Here is an 18,082-nt window from a genome sequence, read left to right as displayed (position 1 = left end):
GCAATTATTTGAAGAAGGGTCTCTATACAATGCTTTGCTAAAGCCGTTTTATTATAGAAAACGTATGAGGGGCTGTGTGCAAAATGACACAACTCCTTCAAATTTAATGGCAGGTACTCTGGGGGAACAAATTTACAGCATTCCATCAACAAATATTTTGTTCAAGCAATAAATATGCATTTTATAAATAGTGTAAATTTACAAGATTAAAAAATGAAAAGTGTATTCCTTAAAAGTCTGTGTGCAACCCATTTTTCTTGGTGACTTGGCTGGTTATCTTTGCTCATTGTATTCCTCTTTTTAACGTAAAAAAGAAAAACATTATGGTTCAAAAATTAACAATAAAAGCTGTAAAAAAATATTCTCACAAAGTTGTCACATTAGGACATGGTTTTCTTCCTTTCTTGCCGAAAGACAACTATCTAACATACAAGGCCAGCTACACTAGCTAGGACTCAAGAACAAGATAAAGTGTGTGTGTACTAGGGAGGGAGGGGCTTGGTACAGAAAACAAAAAAGAGGAATTCATCAAGTTAGTAGTCTGTGTGACATTGTTGCCAGTTCTAACATAATATATACAAAAACACTTTCAGTCAATTTTTTAAAATCATTATTTTCATATTTTTCTAGAGAAGTTACAGCTGAGCCAGGCAGCATTTGAACAGCCTGATGGCGGTGGCAGAAGGGATGTAAAATTCCGGTAACTTTCCAAAAATTCCCAGGTTTTCTAGAAAAAGAATCACGGAATTCTGCAACCCTAACCTCTGCTCAGGGCAGGTTGCATAGACACATAGCTTTTCACACAGCTGCCTTGTGGGATAGCTACAAAGAGCAGTAAACTGCTAGCTCACTTCCTGAATATCAGAAAAAGGGCTTCCGGTGTGTTCCGGAAGTCAAGGGATGATTCTATCTGTCGTCAGGACAACAGAATGTTGTCGTCAAGAGGAGGAAGGCAGGGGTGGAGCCTGTGGGGGGGAACAGAGAAGGATGAGATTCATTTTTCAATGTTAAAACTCATCAAAACTATGAAAGCCTTACATTTTTTTCCTCAACCTGTACTAGTGAGCTTCAAACGACTAAGTGTTGTCCCCCCCGATGTAATGCTTTTTATTTCACAGCCCATTCAATGACACCACATGGAAACCACTGCAAACATTATGAAAGGGGGAATGATGGCCTACCAAGAGACTGTTGGCACTTTCACAGGGCACCTCTTCCTTTTTCCATCTGCTTTGTCAATATCCTCTTTTTAGTACTGATTCATTTTTTGGTTAGATAACTAGCTAGTTTGATGTGCATTGTTTTAATCACTCCTAAGTTAAATACTCATTAAGGCATGAGATTAGAGGATCTAATCTTGACTTAATTTAACACTAGAACCGCCAAATGCCTACACCAATTGGCTTTTGAGTTTGTAATTAAAATAAAACTGCCATTTTGAAAGCTACACCCTCCTCCTTCCATTACCTTCCCTACAGACTATTCACCCGTTTTTTAAACCCTGTTTTCTGACTTAATCGCCAATAGCCTACACCACTTAGCGTTGGTACCCAAATGGTACCCAGGCGCTAATCACCCCTCACTGAATGCATGATGTCAATGGATGAATGCGATAAAACTCCCAGATGAATGACAGTGCCTTGGTTGAATTTCAATGAACTTACAAATGAATTACAAGATTCAAAGGCCTGGCGGTTCTAATGTTAAACACTGCTACTTGTTTCTGTAAATTATCTTTTACTGAGCTCGATCTACAGTAGCAAAATGTCCCCTACGTGCAATCAGCGGTGTCTGTGATGAACTCAATGGTGCAGGGTCATTTCCAGGCTGAACTGAGTTAATACAATGTTGAAAAGCAGCATGAAGGCAAGATCAGGCGACTGAAAGAACCTAAGCCAACAGGATATCTTCTGCTGGAAAAACCTCCAGTTATTTGTTGGCTTTTATGCATTTTTGTATTTATCACCCAAGAGCCATCTATTACTGACAAATGTGATGGGGACATGGATGTCCTGGTCATCATAAAGTCCCCGGTGTGTTGACTTACGAGTGTGAACTGGTCATAGACCTGCGTGAGGTCGTCCATCTTGTACTGCTCCAGCACCACAAAGTTGTCCAGGTTAGAGCTCCCCCTGCAGGCACAGTCCTGACAGTGCACCACATAGGTCTTACTGGTGTTACTCTCACTGGTCACAAACAGAAGGTCAAACACCTCCACCTGGGGACAGACCAAGGGTCAGAGTGTGTATGACTGAGTGTGGACCTGGTTGTGTGTGTGTGTGTGTGTGTGTGTCCTTACCTCACAGATGCTGCAGTAGTGTGCAGGTTCATCTCTGGTCCTGCCATGCCAAACCAGCTCCTTGCCTGCTGCCTGCAGTAGCTCCCGCATCATCTGACACTGCTTCAACGTCCGCAGCAGACAGTACCTAGTGCACGCACACACACACACACACACACACACACACATAAACACACTGAAAGGTTAGCTCTGCGTGCGCGCGTGAATGAGCAAGAGAGCAAACGAAATACATATTACACACTTGATCATCTGGAAGAGCTTGCTGTCAGACACTTTGATGTTCCTGGCCATGTTCCAGGAGAGGTGTATCATGGGAACGATGGACTTGACACTCTGCAGCTTGTTCCACTCATAACGCTCCACTGCCAGCTTATACTGGTACGCTGGAGGGAGGCAGGGGGACGGAGAGAGGGATGAAGGAGGAGAGGAATTAACCACAAGTCGTCATAGCTACGTCTCTGTCAATCTCAACGCCAAATCTGCAGCTTTCCACTCCCGCCCACTCAGGAAACATGAAACAAAAATTTTGGCTCACAATTTGTGTCCACCAAAATATTTTATCAAACACTAGCTCCCGAGCAGAGGGGAGGGGGAAAAAAGGCAGTTCTTTGTAAATATACAGGTGCATCCTGAGACCTGCACACGTCAATCCATTTCAGTGACAGATGTTGTCCCCTAACTAACTGAACCCGGGTGTTCCCCCAGCGCCCCTCCGTACCGGTTAGGGGCCCCACGTTCCAGGCGATGTTGTTGCACCAGCCAACGGCCTGGACCCAGTGGACCGTGCCCGTGTTGAGCCACACCAGGTCGCCCGGGCGCTGGATGAACCGGTACACCGGGACGTCTGCTTCATAGAGGTCCTCCAGGTTGGGCCACCACGAGCCCATCAGGAAGTTGATGTTGTTCCTGGGAACAAGGGCGCTGTCAGAGAAACAACTCGGTACCGATTCATTTCAGTTCCTGAGCTACAAATATAGGAGTTATCCGTCGTGGCCTCAGGTTTAACGTAATGTGTAAATGCCTGGAATGCCTGATCAACAATAAATGAAGATATGCATACAATGAAGGCATTTGCTGAATATAGAAATAATGTCTCCAATGAATCCAAGGGGACAGGTACACTACAGACTGTTTCTAGAGGACATGTTCAGCTGACATCCCTGAGGGACAGTCAACACCAATGAGCACACGCTCAGCCATTATCCAGCAAAAACCAGCCGGGATGCAAATGGTGCAACTTTCAGCCTTTAAGTTGATGAAATAAATATTTGCCTTCAAAAGACTATACAATCCTTAATACATCTGGACCAGGTGGGGTTTGTTCCAGGTATCTCAACAATGTTTTATCAAGAGCTAGTGTTCTCCAGCATTGAGTTATAGCAGAGAAGGTTTTTGGTATAACAAAGTGGCCTTAACGCCCTGGAACATCAGTTAAACCGACAATACTAGAAACATAGAGCACATCAACGCCCTGGAACATCAGTTCAACCGACAATACTAGAAACATAGAGCACATCAACGCCCTGGAACATCAGTTAAACCGACAATACTAGAAACAGAGCACATCAACGCCCTGGAACATCAGTTCAACCGACAATACTAGAAACATAGAGCACATCAACGCCCTGGAACATCAGTTCAACCGACAATACTAGAAACATAGAGCACATCAACGCCCTGGAACATCAGTTAAACCGACAATACTAGAAACATAGAGCACATCAACGCCCTGGAACATCAGTTCAACCGACAATACTAGAAACATAGAGCACATCAACGCCCTGACATCAGTTAAACCGACAATACTAGAAACAGAGAGCACATCAATGCCCTGACATCAGTTCACCCGACAATACTAGCCCCAACGGGACCTTCTGGTCGGCATACTTTTCACAGAAGTCGTTGATGATTCCCCAGTAAGGCTCTGGCACAGCAAACCATTCGCAGTCCCCTGGGCCGATGTTGATGTTCACCGAACAGAAGTTGTTGTTCTCCTGGTGACCTGAAAAGACAGAGACAAATACTGTACCATGGAACGCCAACACTACAGTATTCACGGACCAGCTACACTCGACGGCCATGCTATTAGCTACGTCTGGTATGTTCACGCACTATAGTCTAGAGACGAAAGATATGAGGATATTGTCAGATATCGTTATGGCAAAGATGCCTTACTTGACGTATTTCCTATGAAATATACAGGTATGTCTAATCCTGTTTACATGTGTGTTTGTACCTGGCGTCCGACTCCCAGGGACTTTCATGTAGAGCTGGACGGTATTCATGCCCAGGATGGTGTGACCCACATGGCTCAGCAAGTTCCCGGCAGACACCACCCTGGAGAAGGCCGGCAGCTTGCTGAGTTCCTGGAGCTGCAGCTTCCACCTGGGACCAGGTCACAGGTTGAAGGTCAGAGATGTCAACATTACAAACACACCGCTGCCAATGTGGGGCATCATTGGCCGGTCCAAAAACAACCGACCTTCCGGCCTAGAAATTGATGCATTTTGAGCGTGGTTCAGGCTATAATCTGGTCTATATGAAATGGTAACAGACATGGTGAGAAGTGAAACTCCTGATCTCTACTACATGAAGAGAACCACAACACTTATCAGTGAGAGTTGTTTGAAACACTTACTTCCTCTCATCAGACAGGTCGATGTTGGTGCCAAACTTGATGTGTTTGAAGGGCCCTCTCCTCCGACGCAACACACTGCAGGATCATGTGAGATGTAGTTCAGACAATGCACAGTGACAGACAGACGCAGCCACAGACAGACGCAGCCACAGACAGACGCAGCCACAGACAGACGCAGCCACAGACAGACGCAGCCACAGACAGACGCAGCCACAGACAGACGCAGCCACAGACAGACGCAGCCATCAACCTTACTTCTCGGCATTGGCTGCCTCTGCTTCCAGCTCTTTCTTCCTTTCATTCTCTTCCTGAAAAATAGAGTTAGTAAAAGTTTAATATTATCATTATTAATAATAATGTAAAAATAACAAACCTTTGGGTTTATTTGCGTATATGTAGGTTGAGTGCTCTCAGTAAGCAGACACATGGATGACAAGCAGTCCTGTGAGTGGCAGACCTACGTCAGTAGCACCTGTACATGTGTAGCTAGCTAAACTGCATCCAGTCAAAGTGTGAAATTAGCTGAACTGAAAGTAACTGCCATAAGTAGTGTTCTACAAACAGCAGAAGGTAGGCCGTGGTTTAAAGTGAAAGAGGTGAACGCCAGCAGTACAGAGCGCTGCATCCCACTGCTGGCCTGGTTCTGGCAGTAAGCAGGGTGGGTCCCGGTGTGTCCCTGGACAGGAGCAGACACTCAGAGGAACAGGGGTGTTCGCCCTGGGGACATTTCAAAGGTGCCCCTCATGTTACCATGGCCACCCAATCAACCCCAGCTTCCAATTGGATAATGCATCCCCTCTCCTCCCCCCTGAAGTAAAAGCACCATGTATACTAAATGTATGCAATCAATAATGAATGTACGTTGCATATCACTCCAAAACCCAATTTATATAATCTATAGCAGCCGTCCCTAATGTGAATATACAGTGAGTATTACAGCACACACCCCTCGGACAAAGAAACCAGGGTGTGTGTGTGCAACCTTACGTGACCCCAGCCTAAAACACAGCACTCAAATTCACCAATGCCTCGCACAGAGGCTACACCTTGAACGTCTTTTGGTTTTAATCTTATTGTCTGTCCCCGTGTGTGTGTGTGTGTGTGTGTCCGTGCACCCGCTGTTGGTACATACTAACCCGCAGAGACTCCTGAAAGGATGAGGCCTGGTACTGGGCATACTTGGCAATGGTGGTGTGTGACTGGCTGCTTTGGCAGCGCCACAACTTCCTGGTGCCACTGAGGTCCCAGTTCTCGTCGGTGGGCTGAGCCAACTGGGTCCGCACCTCCACCAGGTGGTCAGGGTTGGCCTCCACCAGCGTCTTGGTGGAGAACAGGCCCAGGTCTGACGGAGGGGAGAACAGTGGAGGTGGGGGGACATTACGAGAGAGAAGAGGGTGAGTGAGAGAAAGAGGGGTCAAAGGAGAGGTGGTGTTTATTACCACCAGCAAAATCACATCTCTGACTGGAAATCATCTGGCACAGAAATGCATATATTTCCAGTAACAGTAAAACAGAAACACTTTAAATGGGGAAGAAAATATATATTTTTAGAGTTTCTAAATGCGCTCCAAAGCCACTTGTTTGAAAGCTAGGGCATGAGACGAGACACTAAGAAAATGTGCAGTATGTTACCTCAAAAAAAAATCAAAAACATCATACATCTATGAAATTCAGTAATCGTGTGCCTTTTGTCAACACAATTCGTGGCTTTGCTCCCTGTGACCAGGAAAACAAGCATTGCAACAGCGGTCTCCACTGAAATGTAAATGAAACGCTCTTTGAACCAGTGACAACGGTCGCCATCCAGTTGTTCCCAGACATGTCATTAGACCAAGTATAAACCATTGCCAGCTCAAAACACAGCATCACGTTGCAGAAGCGACATGGCAGAAGCCACTAGCATGTCTGGGCAGTAGTCACCAACCAGTAGCTAGCAACCAGTCCAGTCTGGTATGTTGGTGTCAAACTCTTTCCATTTAGCATCAATGTTAATTAGTGACTTTCCCCTTTCACAACTGCTGTTCAAATGAAGACCTGGACAATCAGGTGGGGCAGGTTCTTAATTAGTAACCCTAGTTCATCAACAAGGCACTGAACAGGGGAGGAGTGAGGAGATGTAGAGGCTCGGAGTTTGACGCCTACATCCCACAGATGTCGTGGTGCGTGTAATGACACACTCTGTGTGCAGGTGGTGCTGTTGTCATACATGTAGAGTTGTTCAACACACACACACACACACTCACACACCACACACACGAACGTGAGCAAGTTAATGTCTGCAAGAACACGCACACACCCTGTCTCTCACCCGCACGCAGCCAGTGACACACAAAGCCCATGTTTCAGAAAGAGGAAAGCCCATCATTTATATTTGTCCTGTCACATCCGCTATCTAAAGGATCAAGTCCACCAATGTAGTGTGTGCGTGCGTGTGCGTGTGTGTGTGCGTGCGTGTGCGTGCGTGCGTGCGCGTGCGTGTGCGCGTGCGTGCGCATGCGTGTGCGTGTGTGCATGCGTGTGCGTGTGTGTGTGTGCGTGCGTGCGTGTGCGTGCGTGCGTGTGCGTGCGTGCGTGTGTGCGCGTGTGTGCGCATGCGTGTGCGTGTGTGCATGCGTGTGTGCGTGCTCACCCAGTTTGAGCGCCCCGGCCAGCCCTCTGATGACGGTGACAGGGTTGTAGGGGTTGGTGCAGAACTGATGCAGTGGCGGGAAGAAGGCGTCCCTCTTGTTCTCCAGCTACACACCACAGAGACACACACACACACACACACACACACACACACACACACACACACACACACACACACACACACCCGTCCCAGGCATTTAGAAGACACTCCCATCCAGCCCCACCCGGCCCTCGTCACATTAACTAGCAGCTGAAGCCATGGAGACCATTCACCTCAGGGCATGACATTAACATTCAGCGCTATGTGGGAAACCTAGCCTGTCATTGCAAACGATTCGGTCACCATTTGTTCTCTTTGCCGAAATACACATTGGCTGCTTTTCCCCCCTTCTGTTTTGTCTAGTGCATTATGGGTGCCTGAATCTATTCGCTCTGCCGTAGCCGGCAGCTGTCCCGTCAAAAGCACCGACCGAAATGAACACGCACGACGGGACATGAACGCAAACACGGTGGCGTGTTTGAGTCAGTGGGATCCCCACACGGTGAGGTGGACCCCCGCATGGCTGAACACTCACATAGATGCTGGGCGTGGGGGGGTTCAGCTTATTCTTTGGCAGCGAGGGGGATGGCGGCGGAGGGGGCCGGGGCGGGGGACACCTGTCCAGGAGGACGCTGCTGCCAGACAGGCCGTTCTTCCCGAGGTTCCTAAGAAACGCAGTGCATGGAGGGAGGGAGACAGAGATGGGTGGAGAGAGAGATTGGGGGGGGGGGGGAGAGAGAGCGAGAGCGAGAGCGAGAGAGAGAGCGAGAGAGAGACAGAGAGAGATATCAGGTCTGGATGCTCAATCACAGGTAGTCTAAATACACATTCAGCTAACAGCAACGGGAGGGTTTTTAAAGGTACAGACCCTCACTGTACTAAAAACAACACATCCACGTTAAAACTGACTGGCTGGAGCCAGTCCAAAGCGGCTCAGCACAGCTAGCAGTCCCACACACGAAACAACGCCCAGTGCATCTGTCACCTAACCTGTGTGTACACAGGGCTTAACTGGTCAGGATCACTGCCACCCTGACGGTTACCGGCCACACCCTGCAGACACACTGGAGAACAGAACGGGGACATTTAAGGTTGACATGGGAACCGGACACCTACGGGAGTGAATTTAGAGTCAAGTCAAATTCAAATTTAATGCGTGGATTATTTTTTTAAATAACTGCATGCATTAATTAAACACTTAAGAGGGCTAACTACAGTGAAATGGTCCCAGTTTGAGTTAGGGAGCAACCAGGACAGCCACCAGCCCACCAACGCCAGCTATCATTAGTGCTGCTGAGCTGGCTAGTATACAATGTGGAGTGAAACATTGACGAGAGGACTTGATGAACCAATTAAAAGGAAAGAGCGACAGGTGTTGGGAACATTTTGTAGAGTTGAATTAAAGAATGAACAAACCGAATAAATAAAAAGAAATGCAGCATTTCAATTAAGCACGAACTGGGACAGAAAAGGAAAGTTCCAGTACTGTAACTTGTGTAATCGGGACAGTACTGAAAACATACAGGACCAGAGAGGCCAGGAATGAAAAGCCGTGTCAACCTATAATATACAGACAGCCCCCAGACCTGAAAGGACAGATAGTCTCCCTGGAAAGAGGAGAAAGGGTTAGGGAACCATCATGTAGATAAAAGAACCCTAGCCAATCAGAAGAGGAAGGTGACTACAGTCATGTAGATAAAAGAACCCTAGCCAATCAGAAGAGGAAGGTGACTACAGTCATGTAGATAAAAGAACCCGAGCCAATCAGAAGAGGAAGGTGACTACAGTCATGTAGATAAAAGAACCCGAGCCAATCAGAGGAAGGTGACTACAGTCATGTAGATAAAAGAACCCGAGCCAATCAGAAGAGGAAGGTGACTACAGTCATGTAGATAAAAGAACCCGAGCCAATCAGAAGAGGAAGGTGACTACAGTCATGTAGATAAAAGAACCCGAGCCAATCAGAAGAGGAAGGTGACTACAGTCATGTAGATAAAAGAACCCGAGCCAATCAGAAGAGGAAGGTGACTACAGTTATGTAGATAAAGCTGTTGGTGAACACTTCCACAAAGCAGTTTCTGCACAGAGCCTGGAAGTTCTCAAATTACAGTTTAGTCATTATGCAGATACTGTTATTCAGAGAGACAATGCAAGGCTTTCACACTTGCAAGGAATGTACCAAAATGTTTGCCATGAATTGGAATGACAATTTTTGAACTAATGAAGGACGCAAGCCAAAATTATTTTACCTCAAAATTACTTTACCTCACTGATTATCTTATGAACAGTCACAGATCTTATTACATGCATGAGTGTAGACTATTCATTTAATTCCACCAGCAATCAGGGCAGGTAAAAAGCTTAAATACTTCTTGGCAACAACAGCATCATATACATATGATTAGGATATTTATGCATTTTTTTCTAACTTAAACATTAAACAAAACTGAAAACTAGCTGCTCATTTTTACAACCACTCTTGCTAAAGGTTACTGACAATGAACACCAAATTGCTCTCTTTTGCTGGTTTAAGACAACAGTACCAACATTATTTTCATATCCCTTGCATGTTGCACATCAACATTTTCCAAATGTGCAAATTGTTTACCCATATGATTAAAACATATATTGTTAAGTCTATTTGTTTTGAAAAGGTAAGCAAATGTACATGATATATAAACAGGGCTTCACATAAAACTCATTGGCCACTTGGGCTTTGGACAAGTGGGTCAGGTTAATTACTTGTTGAATAAAAGAAAATTCTAAAGATTGATTAATTTGCATGTCTGCAATAACAAGTAGTATGTCTCTCCCTCTGTGTCACATTGAATGCAGGTAAACTTCAACATTTACAACTAAAACCTTCAATTGAAGACAGTCACGCCATGGTAAAGGGGGTCCCATCACTTGCCTCTGTTGTGTCGGTCACATTTCACTTCCGAGTAGTCTTTGCCAGCATTGCAGTTTGAACTCGAACATTGAAAAACCACAAAACAACTTCAGAAACAATGAAACGTAGGATTGTGTGTAATTTAGGGAAATGTTCTCCCATCATGACATGGGAGAACATTTCCTTAACCAGTCTGGCTGCCTCTGTGATTGGATGGAGGAACAGCGTTAGCCATCTGGCACGCAACACAATGTTTGAGAATTCAAATGGGTAAAATTACAGTCAGACACATTGCGCGCACACACATTCTGTGACAAATGAATTGACTAAGAGCCATTGAATTAATTTAGGCCATGAAATCTCTAGATGCTAAATAAGTATGTACAGCTCCTAAAAGACCACTCCTAATTTTTCTTACATCAGCATGTCTACATGTATGGCAGCCATTCCATTCCAGTGTCTGTGAAATTCCACCAAAGGCACACCTCATTTTACTTAATGAGGTACCAGATCTAATTTAACGAGGAAAAGTAGAAAAACCACTGCTGTGGTCATCACTATCCTCTTGCAATAGGACCAGCTGGATGGCAAAAACAGTGCAAGCAGTACCTCAAAGGTAATTTGAATAGAAATCTAACTATTCAGCATAACAAAAGAGTTGAAAAGAAAAGCTTTGAGTGAGGAAAAGAAGGTTTCAATTCTGGTTTTACTGGAAGAGGGATACAGTGAGCGTCAGGTGGCTTCCATCCTGAAAATGTCAAAGACGGTGGTTCATAAGAACAAGGTCAAGCAACAGACATTGGGGACAACAAAGCTACAGACTGGCAGAGGGCAAAAACGACTGTCCACTGACCGACATGACCGTCAACTCGATTCGAATGTCACTCAACAACCGTAGGACGACATCAAGTGACCTACAAAAAGAATGGCAAACAGCAGCTGGGGTGAAGTGCTCAGTGAGGACGGTTTAAAACAGGCTCCTATGGGCAGGGCTGAAGTTGTGCAAAGCTAGAAAGAATTAGGCTGAATTTTGCAAAAGACCATGAGGATTGGACCATAGAAGAATGGAGTAAGGCCATCTTCTCGGACGAGTCAAATTTTCAGCTTTCCCCAACACCTGCTCGTCTAATGGTTAGACGGAGACCTGGAGAGGCCTATAAGCCAGTGTCTCACACCCACTGTGAAGGAGGATCGGTTTGGTGGAGGATCGGTGATGATCTGGGGATGCTTCAGCAAGGTTGGAATCGGGGCAGATTTGTCTTTGTGAAGGACGCATGAATCCAGCCAAGTACAAGGTTATCTTGGAAGAACACCTGCTTCCTTCTGCTCTGACAATGTTCCCCAACTCTGAAAATTGGTGTTTCCAGCAGGACAATGCTCCATGCCACACAGCCAGGTCAATCAAGGTGTGGATGGAGGACCACCAGATCAAGACCCTGTCATGGCCAGCCCGCCCGATCTCCAGATCTGAACCCCATTGAAAACCTCTGGAATTTGCTCAAGAGGAAGATGGATGGTCACAACCCATCAAACAAGGCCGAGCTACTTAAATTTCTGTGCCACGAAAGGCAAAGTTATTCCACCAAATATTGACTTCTGAACTCCTCCTAAGTTTAAACATTAGTATTTTGTTGTTGAAAAATGAATATGAATGTGTTTTCTCTGCATTATTTAAGGTCTGAAAATACATACCTATGAATAGTAAAACCAGAGAAACTGATAATTTTGCAGTGGTCCCAATTATTTCCAGAGCTGTATTTCACCTCTCAATTCGGACAATAGCAGTCTACGTTCTTCTTGTACGACAACATGTTTTTTTACTTCTTACTTTTTAATGTTCCAGACAAGCGTTAATGTCAAGCCCTGTAAAATATCATTATTCAGGCTAGGGTGCAACATGAGTTGCAAAAGCCAGGGATGCAGAATGTCAGTGCCTTTAGAATGTCAAATGCGCTCCTCATACCTGCACGTTTCGTCCACTCCGAAAACCAATAAACTAATTGGCGCCTCCAAGCAGTGCCTTGTGCACCCACAACGTGATGGTCTGTTGCAATAAAACTGAAGTGTAGCGGCATTTCTTATCTAACGTATGATGACTTCAATGTATGATTCAAATAGTTTAATCTACGTTAATCCCGACAATTGCTCCGGGCACACACTCTATCCTACAATAGTAAAAAAAATGATCCTCTAGCCACAACACTCAGACAATATTCAACAATGAGTTGTCTTATTTGTCCACAGAACTGCCCCTCCCCACCCCAATCCATCAGAAAAGGAAAAACAAATTAGTAAAGTATAAATAAGGACACGGCTTGACCTAGATCAGAGCACTGTCTTAATGTCACAGATGACAAATAACACAGTGGGTCAGCCTAGCTGCCAGACCAGAGGACCACCAAGCAGGCCAATAGAGGCAGTCTGGGCAGCTACAGCACAGAGCTCCAGGTGGCATCCACCCCAACTCCAAACAGCGAGCCAGAGGCCATTCTGAAAGCCAGCCTGGTACAACCTGTGTGGCCGATAGTGACCTCTGGTTGACCCCAGGCAGCATTTAAAAGGAAAACAAGATAAACAGATTAAGAACACAGCATTTAAAACATCCATGGCCCCCTGAGTGCCAAGCCTTTCCTCCCAGACATCCCAAATGTTTTTGATTTGACTGGGGGGGGGGCGATTATCAGCCTATCATACCTTTTACTATAACCGTCTGGTATGATTGGCGGTAAAACACTTTACATTACATCCATAAATGCGCTTTCCTGGCAGCCACATCTCTCTGGAAGTTTTCCACTTGAATGGCTCAATGACCCGCCCACAGAATTATGAGATTGGTTATACATAAGGAGTAAATAGCCAATCAACACTACGTCATATTTGTGAGAGAGATGTGGGAAAGAGGAACACAGAGAGATGCCTTGCTGTTTTCTCAAAGGTAAGAGTGCGGACATTGCAATACACCTCAAGAACAAACATTGCAATCATGATGATATTTTCTGTGACGCTAATACCCAGTTAAAGGACTAACTTTACTCCACCAAATATGTATTCAAAGATTTTCAAATGTATGCGTTGGTGTTGGTGTTTTTAGATCGGCCCCAAATGTCAGTCATTGGTCTCCTTATTATCACTAATAATCGGTACCGGCATCAGCCCTGAAAAAAAAAACATCAGTCGACCCAAAGGATTGAACCTTAACCTGACTCAGAATCAGCTATGTAAGGTTAGGGTAAAAAAAAAAATGGAAGCATTGGAAAGCCCTGCCAACCTCCCAATGAGATGTGTAGGAGGGTGCAACAAAGAACAGACGTCCTACCTGCATGCCCGGAGCACCTGGCTGGAGCTGGGGTAGATGGAAACCGAGGACCATGAGGAGAGGGCCGGCCGGCTGTGAAACAACCCAGCGGACCCTGCCTTCGCCGGGGTCCGAGAGTCCTCCGGCTCCTTACCGTTGACCCGCGAGGCAGCGCTAAGGCTGACCAGGCCGCTGGCTGTGGAGGGGAAGGGCCCGGTGGGTCGACAGGGCGAGGTCGCGGACAGGGCGGAGTGAGCCGAGGATGCCGCGGAGTGGTCCGGCAGGGGGCGCCTGTGGTGGATGTTGTTGACCTTGACATTAACGTCCACTCCTTGACGAACACCACCGTGATTATTGCGGCCGTCCTGGTTGGTGGTTTCCATATTATTGGCTTTTCCCAGGAGCAAGGCTGAGAGCCGAGGATTGTCTGAACTGAGCGCGCCCGGATGAGGAGGGCCGGTCCACGAGGGCCCCCCCGCCGAGCTATCCGTGGCGGCGGTCACCGCCCCGCGCTGGACGTGGGTAGCCGATCCCTGGGTAGGGACGGTGGCACCGGGACTGAGGGGCGTCCCCGTGGCGGCACAAGGGCCGCTGATGTTTCCTGAAGGCGTGATCTCTTTGGTTTGGGCCCCTGAGGTAGTGGCGGGGAAATGGAGTGGCGAGGAGGACGGGTGACTTGGGGCACCGACCCTCTGTGGTGAAGAGGAGAAGGAGGAGAGGGAGGAAGAGGAGGAGGAAGATGAGGAAGGGCAGGGCCCGGTGGAATGTCCGACCTGATTTAGACTTTGAGCACCAGAGCAAGTGATCTGGGGTGGGGTGGAGGTGGGGGAGAAAGGACAGAAAGGCTGTTCTCCATTGGGACCCGCCGAATGTGAACCGTGACCTTTGTGAAACCCCTGGAAGGAGAATGAAAACAAAGATGGATCAGTGACGACCAAGACAGTTACTGAGAACGACAGACAGACGGGGGGGGGGCCCCCAGACAGACAGGGGGGGGCCCCCAGACAGACGGGGGGGGCCCCCCAGACAGACAGGGGGGGGCCCCCAGACAGACGGGGGGGGCCCCCCAGACAGACGGGGGGGACAGTAACCTATTGAGTCCAGTACCTGAGTGGAGTTGGTGCGCTGCTGGCTGTCCCCGGCCTCTTCTTCATTACTAATATTGTTAATGCTGTGACTGGTACTGGTACCACTGGTAACTGTGCAGTTGTGAGGTAGACAGTTCTGCTGCAGGTAAGGCACGTTTCCGTTACTCCCGCCACCTCCCGTTAAACCGCCCAGTAATGTCCCTGCGCCCAGCAGACCGGCAGTGTGATTATTGCCCGCGGTCCCCACATCCGGATTACCCAGCTGCCCCGGGGGACTCGAAGATAAAGGGCCGTTGGCCGTCGGCCGAGGAGTGCAGGGGGGGTGGGCTGGGTTGTGACCAATGGGTGAAGTCCGGGACAGCGGGTGAGGCGAGGGGAGGGAGTTTGGGGACAGCGAGGGGCCGTTTGGTAGGGTCGGCCGCAACTGTCCTGCCGCTTGCTGTCTCGCCTGACCAATCAAAGGAAAGAAAAACAGAAGCGCACCAGTAAGGTCCCAGTTAGAGTAACATTCATATAAGACCCGTGGTGTTTGATTAACTTTATCGGGGGTCTTCAACTCCAGTCCTGGAGGGCCGGAACACGTCTGGTTTTTGTTTCTGTCCACCTAGCAATAAATATCCTCACCGGCTGTCACAGGTCTAAACTAGTTCCTGATTAGAAATAGATTAGGGGAACACAACTCTAAGCCTAAAAAGTCAGGAGCCCGCTCTGTTTCTGTTTTATCGGATTATTAATGTCACCAACCATTAAGACAGATTTAGACTCAATGCTGAGCCTTGAGGCATGATACACTACAATGTTTCACTGCAACCCCCTACTCAGGGTCTTATTCAGACCTGGGAAACCTGGTGGGTGACAGAAAAAGATATATAAGCCACAGTCTACATCTATTTGAGGCTTGGTTTATATCAATCCAAATGTATTTAACCACTGGAGGGGAAACAGGGCAGAAATTCTGCCAGAAGGGAGTGAGCAATGTCTCAGGTCAGCTGTGTGGGCCTACCTGCTGTTGATGCTGTTGCATGAGGCAGAACTGGTTCTCCAGCTGGTCCAGCATCAGTACTTGAGGTGGTTTCAGACTGGCCCGGTTGGCGCGGAGGTGATCGAGAAGCTGTAGGACAAGGGAATGGTCAGGTGCCATGAGAACCACAGCTAGCCATCCCAAGCCTGAAGTGTTTTGCTCGCGGCTTATGCTTACTATTCTGCACTCAAGGAGCTCTATACAGTAGTGCGAGTTGTTTTGGACAAGGCCGGTAGAGTCTGTAAAACGACTCACATATAACAAATACAGTTCAGGTCTGACTCGCGGGATTAGAAACCGACTCTGGCACAGCGAAGAAAGGACCAGCACAACCAACCTGCAGTTTCTGTGGCGTAAGGTACCAGCTGGGGATCTGCTGTTGCACAGGGTTGTTGCTGGTCCAAGACTCCACAGCACTCTGCGGGACACGAGAAACGAAGAGGGAGGCTCGTGAACAAAGCTTCATTCATACTGGCATTCATCAAGGGTGTAATTCCAGGACTCCAGACAAACCGTTTCCACCTGCGCCACAGAATCTTTTAGTTGGTCACACCAGGGCATTATTTGGTTGCATGAAGATTTGGCTGGCACGTTGGTTTATATCCACATTAAGATTATCTCAGTAATTTAATTCGATGGCATGTTTAGAATGAGTTCCTTGACATCTATGGTTAGACTGCTAGCCTTTCCATTGGAGCACTTTGTTACCGTTACTTTACCAGGTAAGTAGCCCAATAACACATCCTAATTTACAGCAAACACCATTTAGAGAACATGAGATTTTTCCTGGGTTGATTCAGCCATTATAATCTTACATTATAGCGAATACCTTGCGCTTTCTTTCGCGTGCGAGATTTCAACGTGGAGAATAAGGACCAGTGACAGGAAGTCACGCTAAGTCGTTCAGAGACATGAACTGCTCTTTCAACTGATTCATTTCATTTTAAATCAGGAACCCAGAGAACACGATGGCTCACTTCGGGCAAACAAACTGAAAACTCGAGTCAGGCTTCTAAATACAAGCCTCTGGTTCAAAATAGGGGGTCATTACCGACAGTGCTTCAGATGTGGACACACGTAGGCAAACAAAAACAGTGACTACAGTGGGTCTAGTTGCAACTCCAACGCCATCAGACTGAAGTGTTTTGCCTGAAAGCTGTGAAGGTGACGAGCACACAGGTCGCAAACTGAACAGCAGACTAGAAACATGCAAAACAGACAGGTAGAGTGCTTGACATCAGGACAAGAATGATTCACGTGCCTGTTTGACTAAATGAAACTGGTAATAAATACAACTGTTTTTTGACGATTGTGCTCATGCAAATTGCATTTCTACACAGTTTCAACTAAACCCACTCATGTCAAAACATATGAAAACCCGGGAAGGTCCCTACCTGAATGTGTCAAATACCAAAACATTAAAACACTTAAGATGAATACATACTTCCACTTAAAAATGCCGGCGTAGTCACCATTTGTGCATTGCATAAATTGTGCTTCATTTAAGAGAAAGATGAGAAATAATCCACTGTGCAAGAGAAACGGTTTGATCCGCCACGCGACTGGGGTCTACTGGGGCATTTTGGGGGAATGAATGTGCCTCAGTTCTGTAATGGAGCAGGGTCCAGGCTTTACACACACGTTAAATAGATTCCACTAAGAGCCTACTTTAGGCTGGGTTTTGCCTTTTCTTTTGGTGCCTAATGATGACCAAGACAAACAGTAAAAACCAGCCGACCATCAGCCCTCCCTGTAACTGGTTTGACACCTGTACTTCAGAACAGCACTGCCCAATCCTGTTTCTGGAGAGCTAACAACCTGTTGGTTGTCTCCAACCCTAATCTTGCACACCTGATTAGGATAAAACAGCTAAATGAGAAGGTGACATCAGGTTAGTCATAACTGTAGGTGTCCAGCGACAGGGTTGGGCAGCCCTGTTTTAGAACCAGTTGCTGGTTGTTATTCAATATGCAGAAAACACTACGACAAGGACTGAAAAAACAGGCAACAGCTTTTCATTTTACCTAACCTCACAGACATGGCCTCCATTATGGTTCAACCAGATCTTAGATGGTCTGGGTTTATGTCTGAACCAGATATTAGACGATTCTGTTTTAGGGTTGAACCAGATGTTAGATGGATCGGGTTTAGGGCTGAACCAGACCATAGGTGGGCGGGGTTTA

General features: G+C 46.8%; 1 protein-coding gene across 7 annotated transcripts in view; it reads right to left on the bottom strand.

The window, feature by feature from the left end:
- Positions 1 to 27: 27 nt before the first annotated feature.
- Positions 28 to 18,082, bottom strand: part of kdm6a (lysine (K)-specific demethylase 6A) — a 60,270-nt gene continuing 42,215 nt past the window's right edge. For all 7 annotated transcript variants that reach the window (XM_029115800.2, XM_029115803.2, XM_029115801.2 and 4 more), the window contains 16 exons: positions 16,237 to 16,317; positions 15,882 to 15,989; positions 14,898 to 15,326; positions 13,812 to 14,686; positions 8,141 to 8,270; positions 7,567 to 7,672; positions 6,074 to 6,279; positions 5,193 to 5,245; positions 4,938 to 5,012; positions 4,536 to 4,684; positions 4,187 to 4,301; positions 3,018 to 3,205; positions 2,541 to 2,682; positions 2,300 to 2,426; positions 2,048 to 2,218; positions 28 to 965 (listed from right to left, as the gene is read on the bottom strand). In XM_029115800.2, coding sequence (XP_028971633.2) covers positions 939 to 965; positions 2,048 to 2,218; positions 2,300 to 2,426; positions 2,541 to 2,682; positions 3,018 to 3,205; positions 4,187 to 4,301; positions 4,536 to 4,684; positions 4,938 to 5,012; positions 5,193 to 5,245; positions 6,074 to 6,279; positions 7,567 to 7,672; positions 8,141 to 8,270; positions 13,812 to 14,686; positions 14,898 to 15,326; positions 15,882 to 15,989; positions 16,237 to 16,317 — 2,982 coding nt within the window. In that variant the 3' untranslated portion in view covers positions 28 to 938. The remainder of the gene's footprint in view (positions 966 to 2,047; positions 2,219 to 2,299; positions 2,427 to 2,540; positions 2,683 to 3,017; positions 3,206 to 4,186; positions 4,302 to 4,535; positions 4,685 to 4,937; positions 5,013 to 5,192; positions 5,246 to 6,073; positions 6,280 to 7,566; positions 7,673 to 8,140; positions 8,271 to 13,811; positions 14,687 to 14,897; positions 15,327 to 15,881; positions 15,990 to 16,236; positions 16,318 to 18,082) is intronic.

The sequence above is a fragment of the Esox lucius genome, chromosome 20 (genome assembly GCF_011004845.1).
Source record: "Esox lucius isolate fEsoLuc1 chromosome 20, fEsoLuc1.pri, whole genome shotgun sequence".
Lineage (NCBI taxonomy): Eukaryota > Metazoa > Chordata > Actinopteri > Esociformes > Esocidae > Esox > Esox lucius.
The sequence above is the reverse complement of the archived record's forward strand: the minus strand, read 5'-3'. Positions and strand labels throughout refer to the sequence as shown.